The sequence below is a fragment of the Ascaphus truei genome, chromosome 2 (genome assembly GCF_040206685.1).
Source record: "Ascaphus truei isolate aAscTru1 chromosome 2, aAscTru1.hap1, whole genome shotgun sequence".
Classification (NCBI taxonomy): Eukaryota; Metazoa; Chordata; class Amphibia; order Anura; family Ascaphidae; genus Ascaphus; species Ascaphus truei.
Window position 1 is genome coordinate 443457598 of NC_134484.1, and position 17321 is coordinate 443474918.

Here is a 17321-nt window from a genome sequence, read left to right on the forward strand (position 1 = left end):
GGCATTGGGCATAACATACGTTTGATTGTGCAGCTGAATCCAGATCCAGGGACACTGATTCAAAAAACTGTCATGGAGTTGCACAGCAGGTTAATACTGCTCCAGCCACCTGGCCAATGGCCTGTCCTGCATGCACACGCAACGCATGCACACGCACGCTGCTACAGTTCAAACAACAGATGGACTTGTAGTGGAAGCATCAACATTCTGTCACTACACAGAATCACATGAGATCAACAGAAACTCACTCTTCAACAAACCGCAATAGCCTTCAAATCTTCACAACTATCTGCTTCATCTAAGACAGATGTAGCTCCCCCCCTAGGGACTACTATGTCACATAAGGGGTTAAGGGTCTTAAGGGGTTAACGGTGTGTGTTCACACAGAATAATGCCCCTTTTGGCATGCAAGACATGGGAGCGTTGAAAAGTGGCCATTGGGTGAACCCCAGCTAGAGCGCCAGAGCAGCTACCAACAACCCCTATGGGGGAAAGTATCTTCGGAAGCAGACCTGAAATTAATGGAGTTCAGCTCCAGAAACCCCCTGCTCCAATCCTATATAAAAAAAAATATTAAATACAGGGGAAACACAGGGCCCGCTTGGATTGCTTTAAAGCAAAATACATAAATAAAATAGACTAAACAAATAACATTGGCACAATGTAATATAGGTCAGGACTTAGCTTGCAGCATATTTGCACAGATGTAGCCTAAATCTCTTATACTTTATTGCTCATTTTATTGTCAGCACAACATTTTTCCAAGTGAACAGCTTTCATGTATAAACAAAATGTTCACCTAAATAACAGTACAGGAGAAACTGCAACATTATTCAAAACTGCTCTTCATCTGATATACTGTATACTTTCTACATTTATTTTCTGACACCTAAATAAACAGTGTCAGATGTTACCTTATTTCGATAATGTGAAAATACAGAATGAAAGATCTAAGCCACATCTTCATGAATCTGTAATGGTTCTGCATTATGATGCATCAAAGGCTTGAATAAGATCGTGACAATTATTTCCAAGTTTGCACTATGAATGGATAATTAGGTTCTGGCTTCCAAGGCACCATTTCTTCAAAACTCGTGTCACAAAAAAATCCAGGCAATTTAACCACCATTCAAAATACTCTACACTGCGAATGGAAAAAAAGGATATCATAGATTGTAAGCCCATTTTGGGTAGGGACTGTGTCTGAAAAAAGTCTGACGTGCAGCGTACCGCGTACAATACTGTAATTGTGAAACTCACTGAGTCCCATTGGGAGAAAAGCGCTATATGAAGTAAAGTTATTAATATTATATCAATGCTTTATAGTGCAGTCTCAAAATTGAGGAAGATGAAAGGAGAAAATAAGTCAAAGCCATTAGGTTGTCTGAGACAGCAGGGGTAGGGGCAGCTTGGATCATAGAGCTCTATGGGCACTTTAGTACCATGTGAGTGAACGCTGGTCTTTCCATTGCTTACCAAAGTGGAAAATCCCACAAAAAGTAACCCAATGTATAAAATGATATTGTGTCGAACTGTAGAGAATGGAAACTCCAAGCGTTAAGGATGCTGAGGGACAGAACTGCACAATACCAATATCCTCTAACAGCCTCCACACAACTCTACAAAACCCTTGTGAAACATTTTTCTATTTCTCCTCTATTCTGCTTTTAGTACACGTGGGTCAGACATCACCTAAAATGTACATACACCCATGACAATTACATACACATTGAGGTCAAAATGTAAAAAAAAATTAGACACTAAAAAAGAAAAATGCACCCCCCTCATTAATGCAGTAACAAAGGAGGGAGAGGGAGTATGTGTATGATACCTTTTATTGGACCAACAAGTAGTTGATATGTTACAAGCTTTCGAACTTCTCAGGGTAGCACACTTTTTTTTACCCACTATAACTTATTCGCATTGCAAAGCCAGTATAACCAGCCTCACACTGATGAGACCCAAAAGGTCGAATCAGCTGCCTGTGAGTAGGGTCACTGGCTATGCACTTCTTTAACCACGGCTGTGCTGGAAAGCTGTGTAATGCGGGAGGCATACCCTCAAAGCGGTCCATGTTAAAATGGATTTGAAGCAAAAGGTGACAGTGTGTGCTCATTTGCATGTCATTTCCCAGAATCCCTAGCTGCAGTGGAAGCACTGTATGCTGGGAGATAATGGTGAAAAGCAGGGTTGCAGACCTGTCTGAAACATGTGAATGTGCTCACATTGATATTTTTATTTGCTGCATGCCGTATTTTGTCACTTTTTATATGCACCATAACTTACTAAAGGTGGGCTCAAAGAGAAACCTGCTAAAGTGACGTAGTACATGATAGCCATGATATTTTTCCTTTCAAAATTTGCAAGCACAATGACTATCTGATCCGAGGAGCTTGCAATCCATTTTTGATAGCCAGGATGATAGGGACTTACTTGCTCATGGAGCTGAAGTTGTATTTGGATGTGTTATTGCACTCCAAAACAAAAGCACTTACTACTAGGAGGTTACGTGTCATGCATGTTTTTAAATATGTAATAAAGATAAAAATGTCATTTACCATTCAAGATGCTGTAAATTAAGACTTTAATTTTAAGTGAAACAGTTATTCCTAAAATAGATGGTTTAATCCTATTCCTATCATCTTCACTAATTAAGGAAATTCTCCATACACATAAAATTTGACTGCAACACATTATTATTGCAGAGAAGAACAAGTTTAGCATTCTATGCTTTGATCCAGGGGTGTGCAAACTGGGGGCGCAAGATTTTTTTTTGGGGGGGGGCGCGGCTGTTGCAGACAGAGGCCCCGCGCTCTTCCCCGAGGCATTTAAATTAAATGCCAGGGGACCGTGCGAGGCCTCTGCAACCTCAACTTACCGGGCTTCAGCCGGCATCTTGTCACGTCGCCATGACAACATTGCGTCAAATGACACCGCGGGGTCATGCGTCATCATTGCAACGCATGTCAAATGATGCTGCTGGGTTTACGTGACCCATGTTTTCATTTGATGCCTGGTCACTCGAGAGGGGAGGCGCGAGCGCACAGACCGGAACACAGGGGGGGCGCAGCCATAAAATTTTGCGCACCCCTGCTTTGATCTAATATAGAATAGAAATGAAAGCGACATATCTTCCTTATGAAGCATATATTTGTCCAACATACTGTACCTCATTCTTTGATCATCAGGAGGAGTCATTTCAACAAGGTGAAGAGGTCCATTCAAGTTAACGACATGCAAGGAGACAACAGGATTTTCACAACCAGCCTGCAAAATGAAACCATAATGAGTTTAAACCGGCTCTAAAAAAGCAAAAGTATATTTTACCCACAAACATTAGACATGTGGATCATTGTATAACAGGTCAGAGAGGGCATTTACTCTGCACTATCGCAACTGCACTAACACGGCTGTTTCTACTTCATTTATAACAGGTCATGAATTTAGAGTCTTTGGGGGTCATGTATCAACGTTTCATGGCTGCAAACCTCGAGCAAAACAAATAGCATTAATTTTATCAAAGAAGAAAACGTACATTGATTTATCAGAGTTTTTCCTTTGTAACATCCTAGGCTAACTTTTGCACAACACTAAGCCCCAGTTTTGCAGCCAGGAGACTTTGATATAAAAACAAAATGTGGGTCAATTCCAAGGTATACAACTGCACCAGATGTAGCAAAGAAAGAAAAAAAACTAATTTAAAAGTAATATGATTATTTCCCCTCAAATTAGAATTCCTACCTATTGCTGTTAATTGAAAAAACAACTTGGGGATACCACCAATTTACCTAAAATAATACTCCCTCTCTTGGCTCCTCTATAGGCGGTGGGAGGAATACGGGCTTCATCATTGCTACTGCAAGTACTATGATCAGGGGATGAAAGATAGGGGTTCCCAGGACATGAGACGTTCTATTACTCTAGTCTTGTTCATTGCCCGAGGTTGGGAATTGGAGGTGCTATCTATAAAACTTCCAACAGCGGTTTCTTGACGCACATCAAGCTTTTATTGGCTCTTTTTTGCTTGTTATTTTATGTGTGCTGTAGATTCTTGTGGCCCTATCTGTGATGCGGGAGCAAAGAAGGACATGATGGCTTGTTATCCCGAAATTGATACATCTTACTTACTGTACGGTAAAATGTATGTCATTTATCACCTCCAAGTCCCGAACTCTTCCAGTTGCACCACAAAACTACAGTACTACCCAAATCTTTCACTGACAGAGTTGTATCAAAATACTACTTTCTTACTAAGCACTAAGGCGCATATTTTTTAAGCCTCAATCAAATGGCAAAAACGCTATTTTGGGAGCTTGATACACAAGAGAGGTTAAGGACAAATGTCAAAAAGTAAAGAAGAAATGTAAGATCAACATCTTAGTTATGGCATATACAAGACATATAAGGAATACATATTTTAAGGACCCACCGTCATTCTCTGCTTGGAATTATCAACCATGTTTGAGCAAGCATTAGAATGAGGAAATCTGCCAGCAGCTTGAAAAGCTCTCAAAAAGTTCATCCACCCTGCAAGATGCTTAACCTAAAATATTTCCACTCTCTGTACATGTTTCGGTACATGAAGTACCTCAACCACTCTATCAGTGTGTGACACGGGATGATATATTTAAGTGTTTATTAATCTCTTCACATAATCTACACATTTTCAAAATAGAACATTCTCTACAATAATTGTCTTCAGAAGACATAATTCCATCTGCAGATTCTGTCATATATATAGCTTCCCACTGTTTCCCTGTGAAGTAATCAAGCCAACAGTCCTAAATTTGACAGCTTCCAAGTGTTGGCTGGCATTTCAAACTTCTTTTCCAAAATGTGCCTCTGAGCCATAATTACGGCAGCTTTCCACCTGCGTTCCCTTATTGCCATTAATGATGTTGTTTAAGTCATAATGTTGGTGCTATTATTGCACAGATGTAAAAGTGTAGAAAATCTTTCATGAATCGCTTTATAATTTAAGGGGGTATGCATTATACAGTACAGCTGCTGAAAATTTGGGTCAAGAAAGTCATTTTCTGTAGATTGCGAGAAAAGGGTAGTGAGGCATTGTGTGCATTATTACAATACTGCATCAAGCACGGTATGGAGTATATTAAAATCAAATGGTTAAACAGAGTGTATTTGTCTTACCTTGGAATAATGGTATGTCTTCACGGCAGGATAAAGTGATCCGGTATATATTGGAATCTCCATGGTGGGAACTTTAGTATCATTTATTGTTGTGTATGCGAGCCTGGCGCCATCTGGAGACCACCAGTGAGCCATGTGGGACTTGAATATCTCTTCTAGAAAGAGAAAAGACCAGTCCTTATGTTAACATGAAAACATCTACCATTACATAAAATAATTGAAAATATTTAGTGTACACTACAAGTGAAGCATAAGGTATACAAATTATACATGTTTGGTAGAAAACTCTACATTTTAAATATTAAAAAAACACATTTTTGCCCAAGTTTGTAAATTCTGGACTCTGAAGATATTATTGGCAGCCAGATATCATCGACCCAACAGTAAATATCTTACTTACAGAGCATCTTGGTACCAACGTTGTTGAATATTTTATGGAAATGGCTGGCAAATAAAGGCAAATGCTGCCACATTTAGTCAAATATAGAATTGAGCAAATATCATTAATATTTGCTGGAATAAATTGAGAACTGCACATTTGGAAATCTGCGAACCAACAATTAGCCTTCATCAGAACATGTAGCTGATTCACAACTTGTGAAAAATCAAACTAAGACAGATTTTTACATCTTTAAACCTTTCAGCGTCAGAGGGTCCTGCTACCTCCGTGGCCCCGGGCAGATCAACCTCCGGAGCCCGGTGACCAGAGCAGAAGTGAATAGGAAGGCGAGGGTCCGCTGTGTAATGTAGCTCGCGATCACTGCGATCGGGAGCAGCCCCATACAATCTGGCAGAAGGTCATGACGTACAGCGTGCGTCCAGGACCTCTAAGGTGGCACTTTTCATGACGTATCGAAGAGATAAAGGGCGACGGCCCGAAACGCGTTAGAGATTTTTACTCATCCCTAGCCATGATGTTGTTCATGGAATAAAGGATTTTTTACAATTGCCGGTGTCTAGCCCCTGTACTTTGCCTGCTGTGCTCCGCTTCACCTCCGTGAGGATTTCCCTGTCGTTCTATTATCAGCGTGACGCACGCCAAAGGATTCATTTGTACTTCAGAACCGTGAGTACCTCAGCCCGTTTACTGCGGTCTGGGGGAGTTTCCATTGTACCAACATTTTTATCCAGGGGGACACTATTACTGTTTTTAGGTGGTCAGATATTTGTGACTGCTATACCTATATATGCAGGTCCTACCCACATGTGGAAGGAGGTACTTATATGGAAAACACGGATTATGAATGAATGAGAAGGCAGCTGTTTCCTTACTGCTTTTATATTTATGGGACATATTTATACCTATGCTTATATGGTTCCCATATAGCTGAGCACGGTACCTGGGAGCTTTGTCTCCTACCGAATACTGTCGTCTAAATTAGCTTATGTTGAACTTGATGGACATACAGTATGTCTTTTTTCAATCTCATCTACTATGTAACTATGTAACAAGGGTGGGACCAGATTGGAGTGATCGGTTTGTAAAGGTCTATTCAATCTCTTTCTCCTTCGAAAGTTGCCATAATCGAACATGCCCATCCATGACGTGTGTAGTATCCTGTACCCGCCCTTCAGGCCAGGAGGTGCTACTCAAATAAAGCAATCGTATAATATAATCATTAATGCTTAAGTTGTGTTGAATACAATTCTTTCAGCCTATTTTTCTTCTTCGTAGAATGGGTACTTCATAGCGAAATACTCATAGATGTTAGATAGAGTTGATTTCTTATCTGTACTGCCTTGAATGGCACAATATGTCATATATGTATAACTGCAGACAGGTTTATGCAAATTTGGTTATGCCTTGATGTTGGCTGCAGACTAATAACGCTTTAGCCAAAGGGTTTAACTAAATAACCTTTATTCATGAGATCAGTATTTTATTTTAGCCTAATTGGTAGGAGCGTAGGAATCGTTCTTTTTGTTTTTCTATATGAAGGGCCTATATTTTTACCAGCAGGAAACTTCTATAAGGAGGAGCGCGGTAATATGTACAGTCTTCCACAAATATTAGGCCGATCCTTTTCCTTGCTGCATACTCCATAAGGGCATTTTAATATAGTGTCGCTGAAACGTCACAGGGGTAGGTTTATTGTCTCATCTGCATTACAGAGCAGTTCCTTGGAGATGTATGTCTCCTCCCTTCAGGAAAGAGCCCCTACCAATTTTCCAATTAGTACAGGTACAGTATATTACACTTCAGTGTCAGTCTGCACATCACCCTCCCAGAGTTGGTGAATGTATAAGGCTGACAGAAAGACATATATGTAAGTTTTATTATATTCACACCAGGGAATTTGTGCACCCAGAGTTTACCTCTTTAGTAAGGTAACTATGATACTGGAGAACTATAGAAAGGGACCTCGCTCAGACCCCTAGAAGGTAGAGGCGTGCTGCCTGGGGATGGGCTAGATAGATAATAAATGTGTATCGAGAGTGATACACCAAAGAATCCCCTTTGGATAGGCGCACTGCAGACCTGAAAATAAAGACGGTCAGGGGTAGGATATGGTGTGTATAAATAAAAAACTTTATTAAATATTTGTGTATAAATAAAAACTTTATTGAATATTAGTGTAATAGTGTACACAAAACAGTATATAGTGCTGTACTATACACTGACTAATAATAGACTGCTGTTGGTCTATGTCAACCTCCGTCAAGCGTCTCACTGTGCTCCCATTAGTTCTGTCTCCCTTGAGGTGTGAAAATCTTGGCAGATGCTCTAAATGTCAATAATCTAGATGGATTATTGTAACCCTATGACATATTGGTAGGTATAGGCTCTACCGAGACTAACAGAGAAGTTCACGCAGCACATCAACGTAATGTGCACACTGCGCATGCGTCATGTAAGTTAAAACAGTAGAGTCTGTTTATATGCGAGTTGCGCATGCGCCGGGGCAGTGCGTGAAGTAAATGTTTGGACGGCCCGTATAAGGTTGGTAACGGGTAAAGGGAGTACTGGGTATCGAGGAAATGTTCAATAGTGATTACACATAGTGACACACAGAGCGTAGTGCCTATGGATCACTATAGATCGTAGTTTGATATGAACCCAGTATATATGCGTATTCTTTGTACATTGGTGCGTTCATGTGTCAAAGTTTGTGCTGTATCTGGTATAGTGTGCGTCTCAAACGGGCGTAGGTACGAGGATGCTGTGCACCTTTAGTAGCAGGAGTAGTGAAAAATAGTAAACGCAGGTCTGGGCTGCTTGGTAATATTTTCAACGGGGTTTTTTGGTGCCCATGTGACCGCAGAGCTGCTCACTCGTAAACTGCTGCAATTGAGAAAATGGTATAGCACACGAGACCTAGGTAGTCAGAGCAGCTGTGTCTATACAGGGCTGCATGGAAAAAACATGCACGGTAGTATTTAAAGCAGGCAGGCTATTATGATAGTGAATAGCAAGTGCTGCCCTGTAGCAGCACTAACACCTCTTTAAATGGGTGTATCAAATGAAAGTAAGACACAGGTCAGCGCACTAGAGGAGCTAGTAGAGATAGCTGGCGTGGTAAGGTATGAATCATACAGCTAAAGACCCGACATGCTGCATGTTTCGTCACTTCCTGTGACTTCATCCGGGGTGGGCGTTGCTTGGTTCCCGGTCGCTTCTTTATACCCTGTAGTTGCCATAGCGATCATGGGACGCCAAATGCTGTAAGGTGGTGATGCATGAGTACTGCATCCTAAACTGACCTAAGTTATTGTATGTAATACAAGTAGGAATTAACTTTGCTGGATTTCAAAAAATTGGGTTGGTGGTGACAACACTAAAATGAGTTGAAATGTGACTGTGATCTGACATAGGTTCATAGGAAAGAGTTAAAGACAAAACCTTCGTTTAAGCCAGATGGATAGTGGGTATTGAGCAGATAAATCCACCTGGCCTCCCGTTGCAGGAGTTTCTTATCCCAATTCCCCCTGCGAATGCTGGGGGGAACATGGTCTATGCCTTGAAAGTTAAGCGTATCAAGTTTCCCTGCATGGTGGTCCCTAACATGACGGGAGACCGGGGTGTCCAAAGCATTCCTGATAGATCCTATATGTTCCAGGATGCGTCTCCGGAGTTCTCGCTTTGTCTTGCCAACATACTTTTTTCCACATAGACAAGTTATCAAATAGATGATTCCACTGCTCTTGCAGTTGATAAACTGTTTTATGGTGTATGTTTTATTGTTGTCAGTATTTGTAAAGGTCTTGCTTTCCTTAATATAGCCACAAGCTTTGCAGTGATGGCACTTATATGATCCTTTGACGCTCAACCAAGTTGTACTTTTTCTGTTGTTTCCCAGCGTAAAGTGGCTGTGCACCAACAAATCTTTAATATTTGGTGCCCTTCTCCAGACAATTGATGGATGGCTTCTAAGTACCTTCTTCAGATCTTCGTCGTTCGTCAGGATAGGCAAATGCTTGGTAAGTATCCTGTGGATATCTCTCCACTGATTGTGGTAAGTGGCTATGCATCTGATCTCACTCATTTTCTTGCTGTCATCCGGTGATGGAGATTTTAGTAAATCAATACGTGGTGTGTTGATTGCACGATGATACGCCGTCTTGAGTTGGCGATTAGAGTATCCCCTAGCTAGGAAGTTATCCCGCATTTTTGTGCTTTCTTCTTTAAATGCCATGATATCTGTGCAGTTGCGTCTGATGCGCAAGAATTGTCCTGTGGGGATACCTCGTATGAGGGGTTGAGGATGAAAACTGTCGGCTCTAAGGTAACTATTAGTGGCAGTCTCTTTCTTGTGGTTTGTTGTGGAGAGATAACCATCCTCATTGATAGTGATTCTTAAGTCCAAAAAGGTAATGCTGTTAGGGCTACTTTCCGATGTCAACTTAAGGTTGTGTTCGTTGAGGTTAAGTATTTGCAGAAAGATTTCCAAATCATTCCTTGTGCCCTTCCAAAGTAGTAGGATATCGTCTATGTAGCGTAGCCACAAATCTATGTGGAGGCCAGGTGGATTTATCTGCTCAATACCCACTATCCATCTGGCTTAAACGAAGGTTTTGTCTTTAACTCTTTCCTATGAACCTATGTCAGATCACAGTCACATTTCAACTCATTTTAGTGTTGTCACCACCAACCCAATTTTTTGAAATCCAGCAAAGTTAATTCCTACTTGTATTACATACAATAACTTAGGTCAGTTTAGGATGCAGTACTCATGCATCACCACCTTACAGCATTTGGCGTCCCATGATCGCTATGGCAACTACAGGGTATAAAGAAGCGACCGGGAACCAAGCAACGCCCACCCCGGATGAAGTCACAGGAAGTGACGAAACATGCAGCATGTCGGGTCTTTAGCTGTATGATTCATACCTTACCACGCCAGCTATCTCTACTAGCTCCTCTAGTGCGCTGACCTGTGTCTTACTTTCATTTAATACACCCATTTAAAGAGGTGTTAGTGCTGCTACAGGGCAGCACTTGCTATTCACTATCATAATAGCCTGCCTGCTTTAAATACTACCGTGCATGTTTTTTCCATGCAGCCCTGTATAGACAGAGCTGCTCTGACTACCTAGGTCTCGTGTGCTATACCATTTTCTCAATTGCAGCAGTTTACGAGTGAGCAGCTCTGCGGTCACATGGGCACCAAAAAACCCCGTTGAAAATATTACCAAGCAGCCCAGACCTGCGTTTACTATTTTTCACTACTCCTGCTACTAAAGGTGCACAGCATCCTCGTACCTACGCCCGTTTGAGACGCACACTATACCAGATACAGCACAAACTTTGACACATTAACGCACCAATGTACAAAGAATACGCATATATACTGGGTTCATATCAAACTACGATCTATAGTGATCCATAGGCACTACGCTCTGTGTGTCACTATGTGTAATCACTATTGAACATTTCCTCGATACCCAGTACTCCCTTTACCCGTTACCAACCTTATACGGGCCGTCCAAACATTTACTTCACGCACTGCCCCGGCGCATGCGCAACTCGCATATAAACAGACTCTACTGTTTTAACTTACATGACGCATGCGCAGTGTGCACATTACGTTGATGTGCTGCGTGAACTTCTCTGTTAGTCTCGGTAGAGCCTATACCTACCAATATGTCATAGGGTTACAATAATCCATCTAGATTATTGACATTTAGAGCATCTGCCAAGATTTTCACACCTCAAGGGAGACAGAACTAATGGGAGCACAGTGAGACGCTTGACGGAGGTTGACATAGACCAACAGCAGTCTATTATTAGTCAGTGTATAGTACAGCACTATATACTGTTTTGTGTACACTATTACACTAATATTCAATAAAGTTTTTATTTATACACAAATATTTAATAAAGTTTTTTATTTATACACACCATATCCTACCCCTGACCGTCTTTATTTTCAGGTCTGCAGTGCGCCTATCCAAAGGGGATTCTTTGGTGTATCACTCTCGATACACATTTATTATCTAACTATGATACTGGCTTTAGCCAGCTTTTAATTGCACTACTCACAAAAGTATATGCTTTATTTAACCCCTTCAGGGCTTTCTCACATTTGCCACTAGTCCATGGGACAATAATTACATATATACAGTGTAGGTACCTGGAAATTCGGTTATGCCTTATCGAGGCATGCAGGCTTATAATGCTTTGGCCAAAGGGTTTAACTAAATAACCCTTATTCATGAGATCACTATTTTATTTTACCCTACTGTAGTTGGAGGAGCGTAGGAATCATTCTTTTTGGTTTTCTATATGTAAGGCCTATCTATTCACCAGCAGCAAACTTCTATAGGGAGGAGCGCGGCAATATGTACGGTCTTCCAGGTTTAGAAGGTGCCATGCTCCATGCCATGTATAAACGGACCGAGAGAAATGTGGTTAATGCATAGTGATTTGAGTAAAGTGTGCTATTGCTGCAGCAGAAGTACAAGGTAATTTAACAAAGAAAGGCAGTGTTTAAAGCGACACATAGCTACGCTGTATCTTGTATTGAGACACCTGCAGGGTTCCTAGTATAAAGCACAATGGCATTCAATGGCAATCAATGGCACAGATACTTGCGGCTACTGAATATCATATGCCAATATATTCAATGCGCCACCTGCCGGCCATGTAATGAACTAAAATAACAAATAACCACACAAATAATTATTCTGGCTGACCGTACCTGAGCCACAGACGAGGTGTGGCATGGTCACACACAAGTGTTGACAACAAAGTGTTCACACAGGTGTTTCACCACACAGACGTTGTCAGTAAATCTTACTACATTATCCCGACTTGCATTCTGCCCTTTTGCGTCTAAAGCCCTCTCCCGCCTTAAACATTTCTCACTGACTGCCCCACACCTCTGGAATGACTCAATATCTGACTAGCCCCTTCTCTATCCACCTTTAAGACCTATCTTAAAACCCACCTCCTTAACGAAGCATATGGGTAGCTGATACTATACACCTCATACATCGACCGTGGCCCCCTGCAGACGTACTTATCACTGTGTACCTCCTACTGTCTCTGTACGTTCCTCCTATTTACCAATTAGATTGTAAGCTCTTTAGGGCAGGGACTCCTTTTCCTCAATGTTACTTGTATGTCTGAAGCTCTTCTTCCCATTATGTGTTATTTGTTTTATTTGTTATTTATATGATTATGTCCTGTGTATTACTGCTGTGAAGCGCTATGTACATTAATGGTATAAAGATATAATGTACATACATATGTACTAGATCTGTATGTACTCCCCATAACCTCAGTAAGTGCAGCTACCCCTCCCGCCCCTCTGACTACCCCCTAGGCTCCAGTATAGCCTATACTAGCTAATTTAGTAATGATAGTTATCCCTCTACAAGCCCCTACAACTTTTGTTCTTAGAATGGTCCATGCATTGGGCTAGAAGATTCCAGTTACCCATACTTTGCCTAATGCCCGCCACATTTAACCCATTCCTGTCCTCTGAATCCCCTAAATCCTCTTAATTCCTTATCTAGCATGCTAGCCTTAGGCGACGTCGCTCCAAAACAAATCAATTGACTTCGTCGCCAGCGCTTATAGTAAGTGTGACGGCGCAACGCAGCGCCTGAAAATTTGGAAGCCGGGGCTATTTGATTTTTTAGAGACAGTCACCACATGTGATGACGTCGCTGGCGACAGTCGCTTCAAATCAAATTACAACTTTCGCTGGTGGTGACGGGTGACATCATCGGTCGCGTCGCCGTCGCCAGCACTAGAAGCGCGGCCTTAAAGACTGTGGTAGCCTTCACCACAGAGTGTCTCTATACACACACGGACACACATGCACTGTAATTTACTTGCATACAGTACATCGTGCAATACATTTCTGAAACATTAATGCAAGCAAAACAGCCCCTGTGAACTATCATTCTGACTGAGATATGCACAAATATAGTTATAATTGAAACAAATACATCACTGACTGTGGATGTAGAACGTTATGCTTTGTTTGACCATCTCCCCCTGGGAATATTACATTGCTATTATTGCATGCTTGGAATTACCCTCAATGAGTTACACATATCGTGGCACTAGAGATCGGCAAATTCTTTTGGCGAATTTGGATCCACAGCGGATCATTTGGTCCGGGGTTTCAGCGGATCAATCTTACAAAGTGTGCTTTGCGTTTTGAAGGATTGGATTCTACATATCCGTCTATGTGTTGTATAGAATGGCGGATTTTGATGAATCTGCGTGGATCAAAACCGACCAAATCCGTTTGCGGATTCTACGCCACAAAGCGGATTTTGGGGGGGAAATTCGGGATAGAGATTTGGGCGGGTTCGCCCATCTCTACTAGACACAGTACAGTAGCTGTTGCAGAAAAATATATTATTGATAAAAGTTGTTTCTTATCACTAGCACTGGTGTCCACGTTCCAGGATGTGGGAGCTACATGGCTTTGTACCATTCTTTCAAGTGAACTTCTTACATACTTTAAAAGTGTCAGCTTCATTCATGCTATCTGAAATAAAACGTAAAAATGAACCAGAGTGAAAAATGTTGAATCCATTACATATCCCATGGGAACCTCAGTAATATAACATAAAAAAGGTATGGTTTTGCATTACAGACTTGAGAATCTAAAAAAGATTGTTGCATTGTTCCATAATGGTTATTGCTTTCAGCTTTCAGAGAACAGTTCACCTCAAGTCACGAATACAATGAATAGAAACGGTGACATTCTCGTGAAATCATTTTTTTTTTTGAGTGAGCAATTACTACTGTGGCAAAGTAAGAGAAATCTATATATATAGCAATGTGTTCTCAAAGAAAGCCAAGTCACAAAAGATCTATACTTGCCTAGTCAAAACATAAACAGCTGCACATTGTTCATGTACTGTGCAATATAGATCAAATTAGCTTTGAAATGGTGACAGTGCAAGTAATACCATAGCTTAAATAATATAGTATACATTTTTAGTTTTTTTTTAATTAGATTTGATAGCTGTCAACAATCAATACAAATTAAATATAGAAATGCAAGAAGCATATTGATTGTTACTTGTTCATTACCTATGACAGTCACAAGGAAAGATTAGGCAAATTCCCTCGGGAGTTTTATTTGATGGTAAAATGGTTTAATAAATACTGCAATACTTGTGTTTATTGAAAGCACAGTCAAATAAGCAAATACATTAATTTGTGTACTTTGCACTTTTCATCGCGTTTAGAAAAACTGCCCGTGGCCTAATGTGCAGAAGAACGGACATTTATTTTATTATTCTGAAAGAGACAGTGCAAGTACAATGGGGATAGTCACTGTGATTCACATGACCGTTCTGATAAATGTTTGTAGCTTTTGGGGACTTTTGGATACTCGCTATTTTGCCTATGGATACTTTTGGCTGTGTCAGGAGGCTGCTGGCTGTGGCCAACCAGAGGAGGAAACAGCATGGACCTGAGAAAGGTGAGTCTGACTGTCTTTGTCTGTCCTGTGTGTATCTTTTCTGTTGTGGTGTGTGTGTGTGTGTTTGTTCTGTCCTGTTGGTATGTGTGTATTTGTTCTTTGCTGTTAGTGTGTGTGTGTGTTTTCTGTGACTCTTAGCCCCTTCTGCCTCCCTGATCCTCTGACCCCATGCCCCCTCTGACTCATGTGACTCACTGCCCCTCTGTGTCCTGTGACTCTCTGCCCCTCTGCCTCCTATGACTCTTTGTCCCCCTGTCCCTGTCTCCTATAACTCTATTGATCTCTGTCTGTCTCTCTCACCTGTGACTCTCCGTCTCTCTGTCCTGTGTTTTCTGTGACCCTGTCCTGTTGTAGGTGTGCCTCAGCAACTGAGCACTGTGATTAGGGGTGCCCCAAGAGATAAAAGGTTGAAAACCCCAGCATTAATCATATACAACTTTTGTTTTAACCTGTGAACCTCATGATCACCCCAATGTTTTTCAGAGACTCTTATCAGCTGAGATTTCCTTCCAGATGTTAGCTTACTGTCATCAGGTTGTACATATGTATCCATTTAATCTTGTCGTGGTGCGCTGAAAACTGTCATTACATGCTGGAATGCGTTTAAAAATAAAAATAGTGACAGGATTCAAGCAGTGGTCTCCGGAGCTACACTGTGCAAATTGCAGCTACGGGGAGCCCATGCTTAAAGAGATACTTATCTGCATAGGGGGTATCTCTGCAGGCAGGAAACTTGTGTGCCTAACAAAATGGCGGCTTTAACTGTTTCACGGGCCAATAGGAAGCTGTCACATCATCCATTGCGGCTTCCTATTGGCCAGCATGACCAGGACATAAACTGCATAGGGATACCAGCATCCCATACGGAAGTATCTCTGAAAGCAGGGGGTCTCCGGTGCTGAAATCAACACAGTTCAGCTCCGGAGACCCCCTGCTTCAATCTTGTAGTAATAATAATAATAATAATAATTAAAAAAATAAAGAAAACGCAATGCATCATGTAGTGCTGCTTTAAAATAATTGTTAAAGAAAAATAATATATTTTATGCTGGTCCGGCAACTGTATATGAAGGCCAGTCACACAAAATATACCAGCAGAAAATCACTCAGATGGCACTATTTGCTTAAAGAAGCATATGAGTAGCACCGTGGCTAATACTATACACATGATATATAAAACTTGGCCCCCTGCATCCACACTTATCAGAACACCCTCCTACTGTCTCTGTTCTTCCTACGTACCAATTAGATTATAAGCTCTTCGGAGCTGGGACTCCTCTTCCGAAATGTTACTTTTATGGCTGAAGCGCTTATTCCCATGATCTGTTATTTGTACTATTTGGTATTTATATGATTACCACGTGTATTACTGCTGTGAAGCGCTATGTACATTAATGGCGCTATATAAGTAAAGACATACAGACATACACTAATTTGTATAGCTTTATACAGTATGCCTAAAACAATTAACAGGCTATCTGATTTAACCCCTATGAACCAGAAGAGCCTGCAATGCATTACTTTGAAAAATGTTGAAGGCTCTTCTTCCAGTGAAGGAATAATTTGCTTTAAGATACTCTTCAGCCCAGATCCACAAAGCTCACATTAAGGCGAATGGTGTATCTTTAAAGGACAATAACAACGTTAAGTCAGTAAGAGCATAGTGTTGGCTATTACGGACGTTTGTGAGATGCAAATTAGGCATTATCATAACATCCACTAAAGTCAGTTGCAGTTAATGCAGGGACTTAAAGCAGCAAAACATGAAAAATCATATATAGGTTTTTTTTTTAAAGAAATCAGTTCTGTAGTATTAATACTGTCTGCATTTTCGTTAACTCCTAATGCCATTTTGAATGATTTTTTAAAAGTATTCATCATCCTGTGGTTGCTTCCGCAACCACTTAGAAAGTCACATCCACTTCCTCTTTTGAAACAGGCTCTGACACTTTTGAGCTCTACCCTTTGGCAACAAAGTATCACAAATAGACCTGTTGCTGTGTTCCAAACATCAGACTGTCCATTACATTAATGTAAATCAGTGGATATAGAGAAGACCTACTGTACAGACCAACATTTCTTATACCCAAATAATAAATCTTAATGTCCTGGAAGGGATCAAAAGTAGACAAATCCAGAGTGAAACTGAACCAAAAAATGTGCTGCAAGATTTGTGACAGAATATATTAACTAGGGCTGGATGTGATAATAGATGTGTTGTGTTTGTAGCCCTGTAATATCATTCCCTGTATACTGTACTATTGATTATCTTGTAAA

The 17321-nt window shown here is 40.9% G+C and overlaps 1 protein-coding gene across 3 annotated transcripts in view; it reads right to left on the bottom strand.

Annotated features, from left to right (window-relative positions):
- The window catches only part of DPP6 (dipeptidyl peptidase like 6), a 1044825-nt gene that overhangs the window by 88686 nt on the left and 938818 nt on the right, over window positions 1-17321 (bottom strand). For all 3 annotated transcript variants that reach the window (XM_075587874.1, XM_075587872.1, XM_075587873.1), the window contains exons 9-10: window positions 5152-5306; window positions 3170-3267 (exon numbers count right to left, since the gene is read on the bottom strand). In XM_075587874.1, the coding sequence (XP_075443989.1) occupies window positions 3170-3267; window positions 5152-5306 (253 nt within the window). The remainder of the gene's footprint in view (window positions 1-3169; window positions 3268-5151; window positions 5307-17321) is intronic.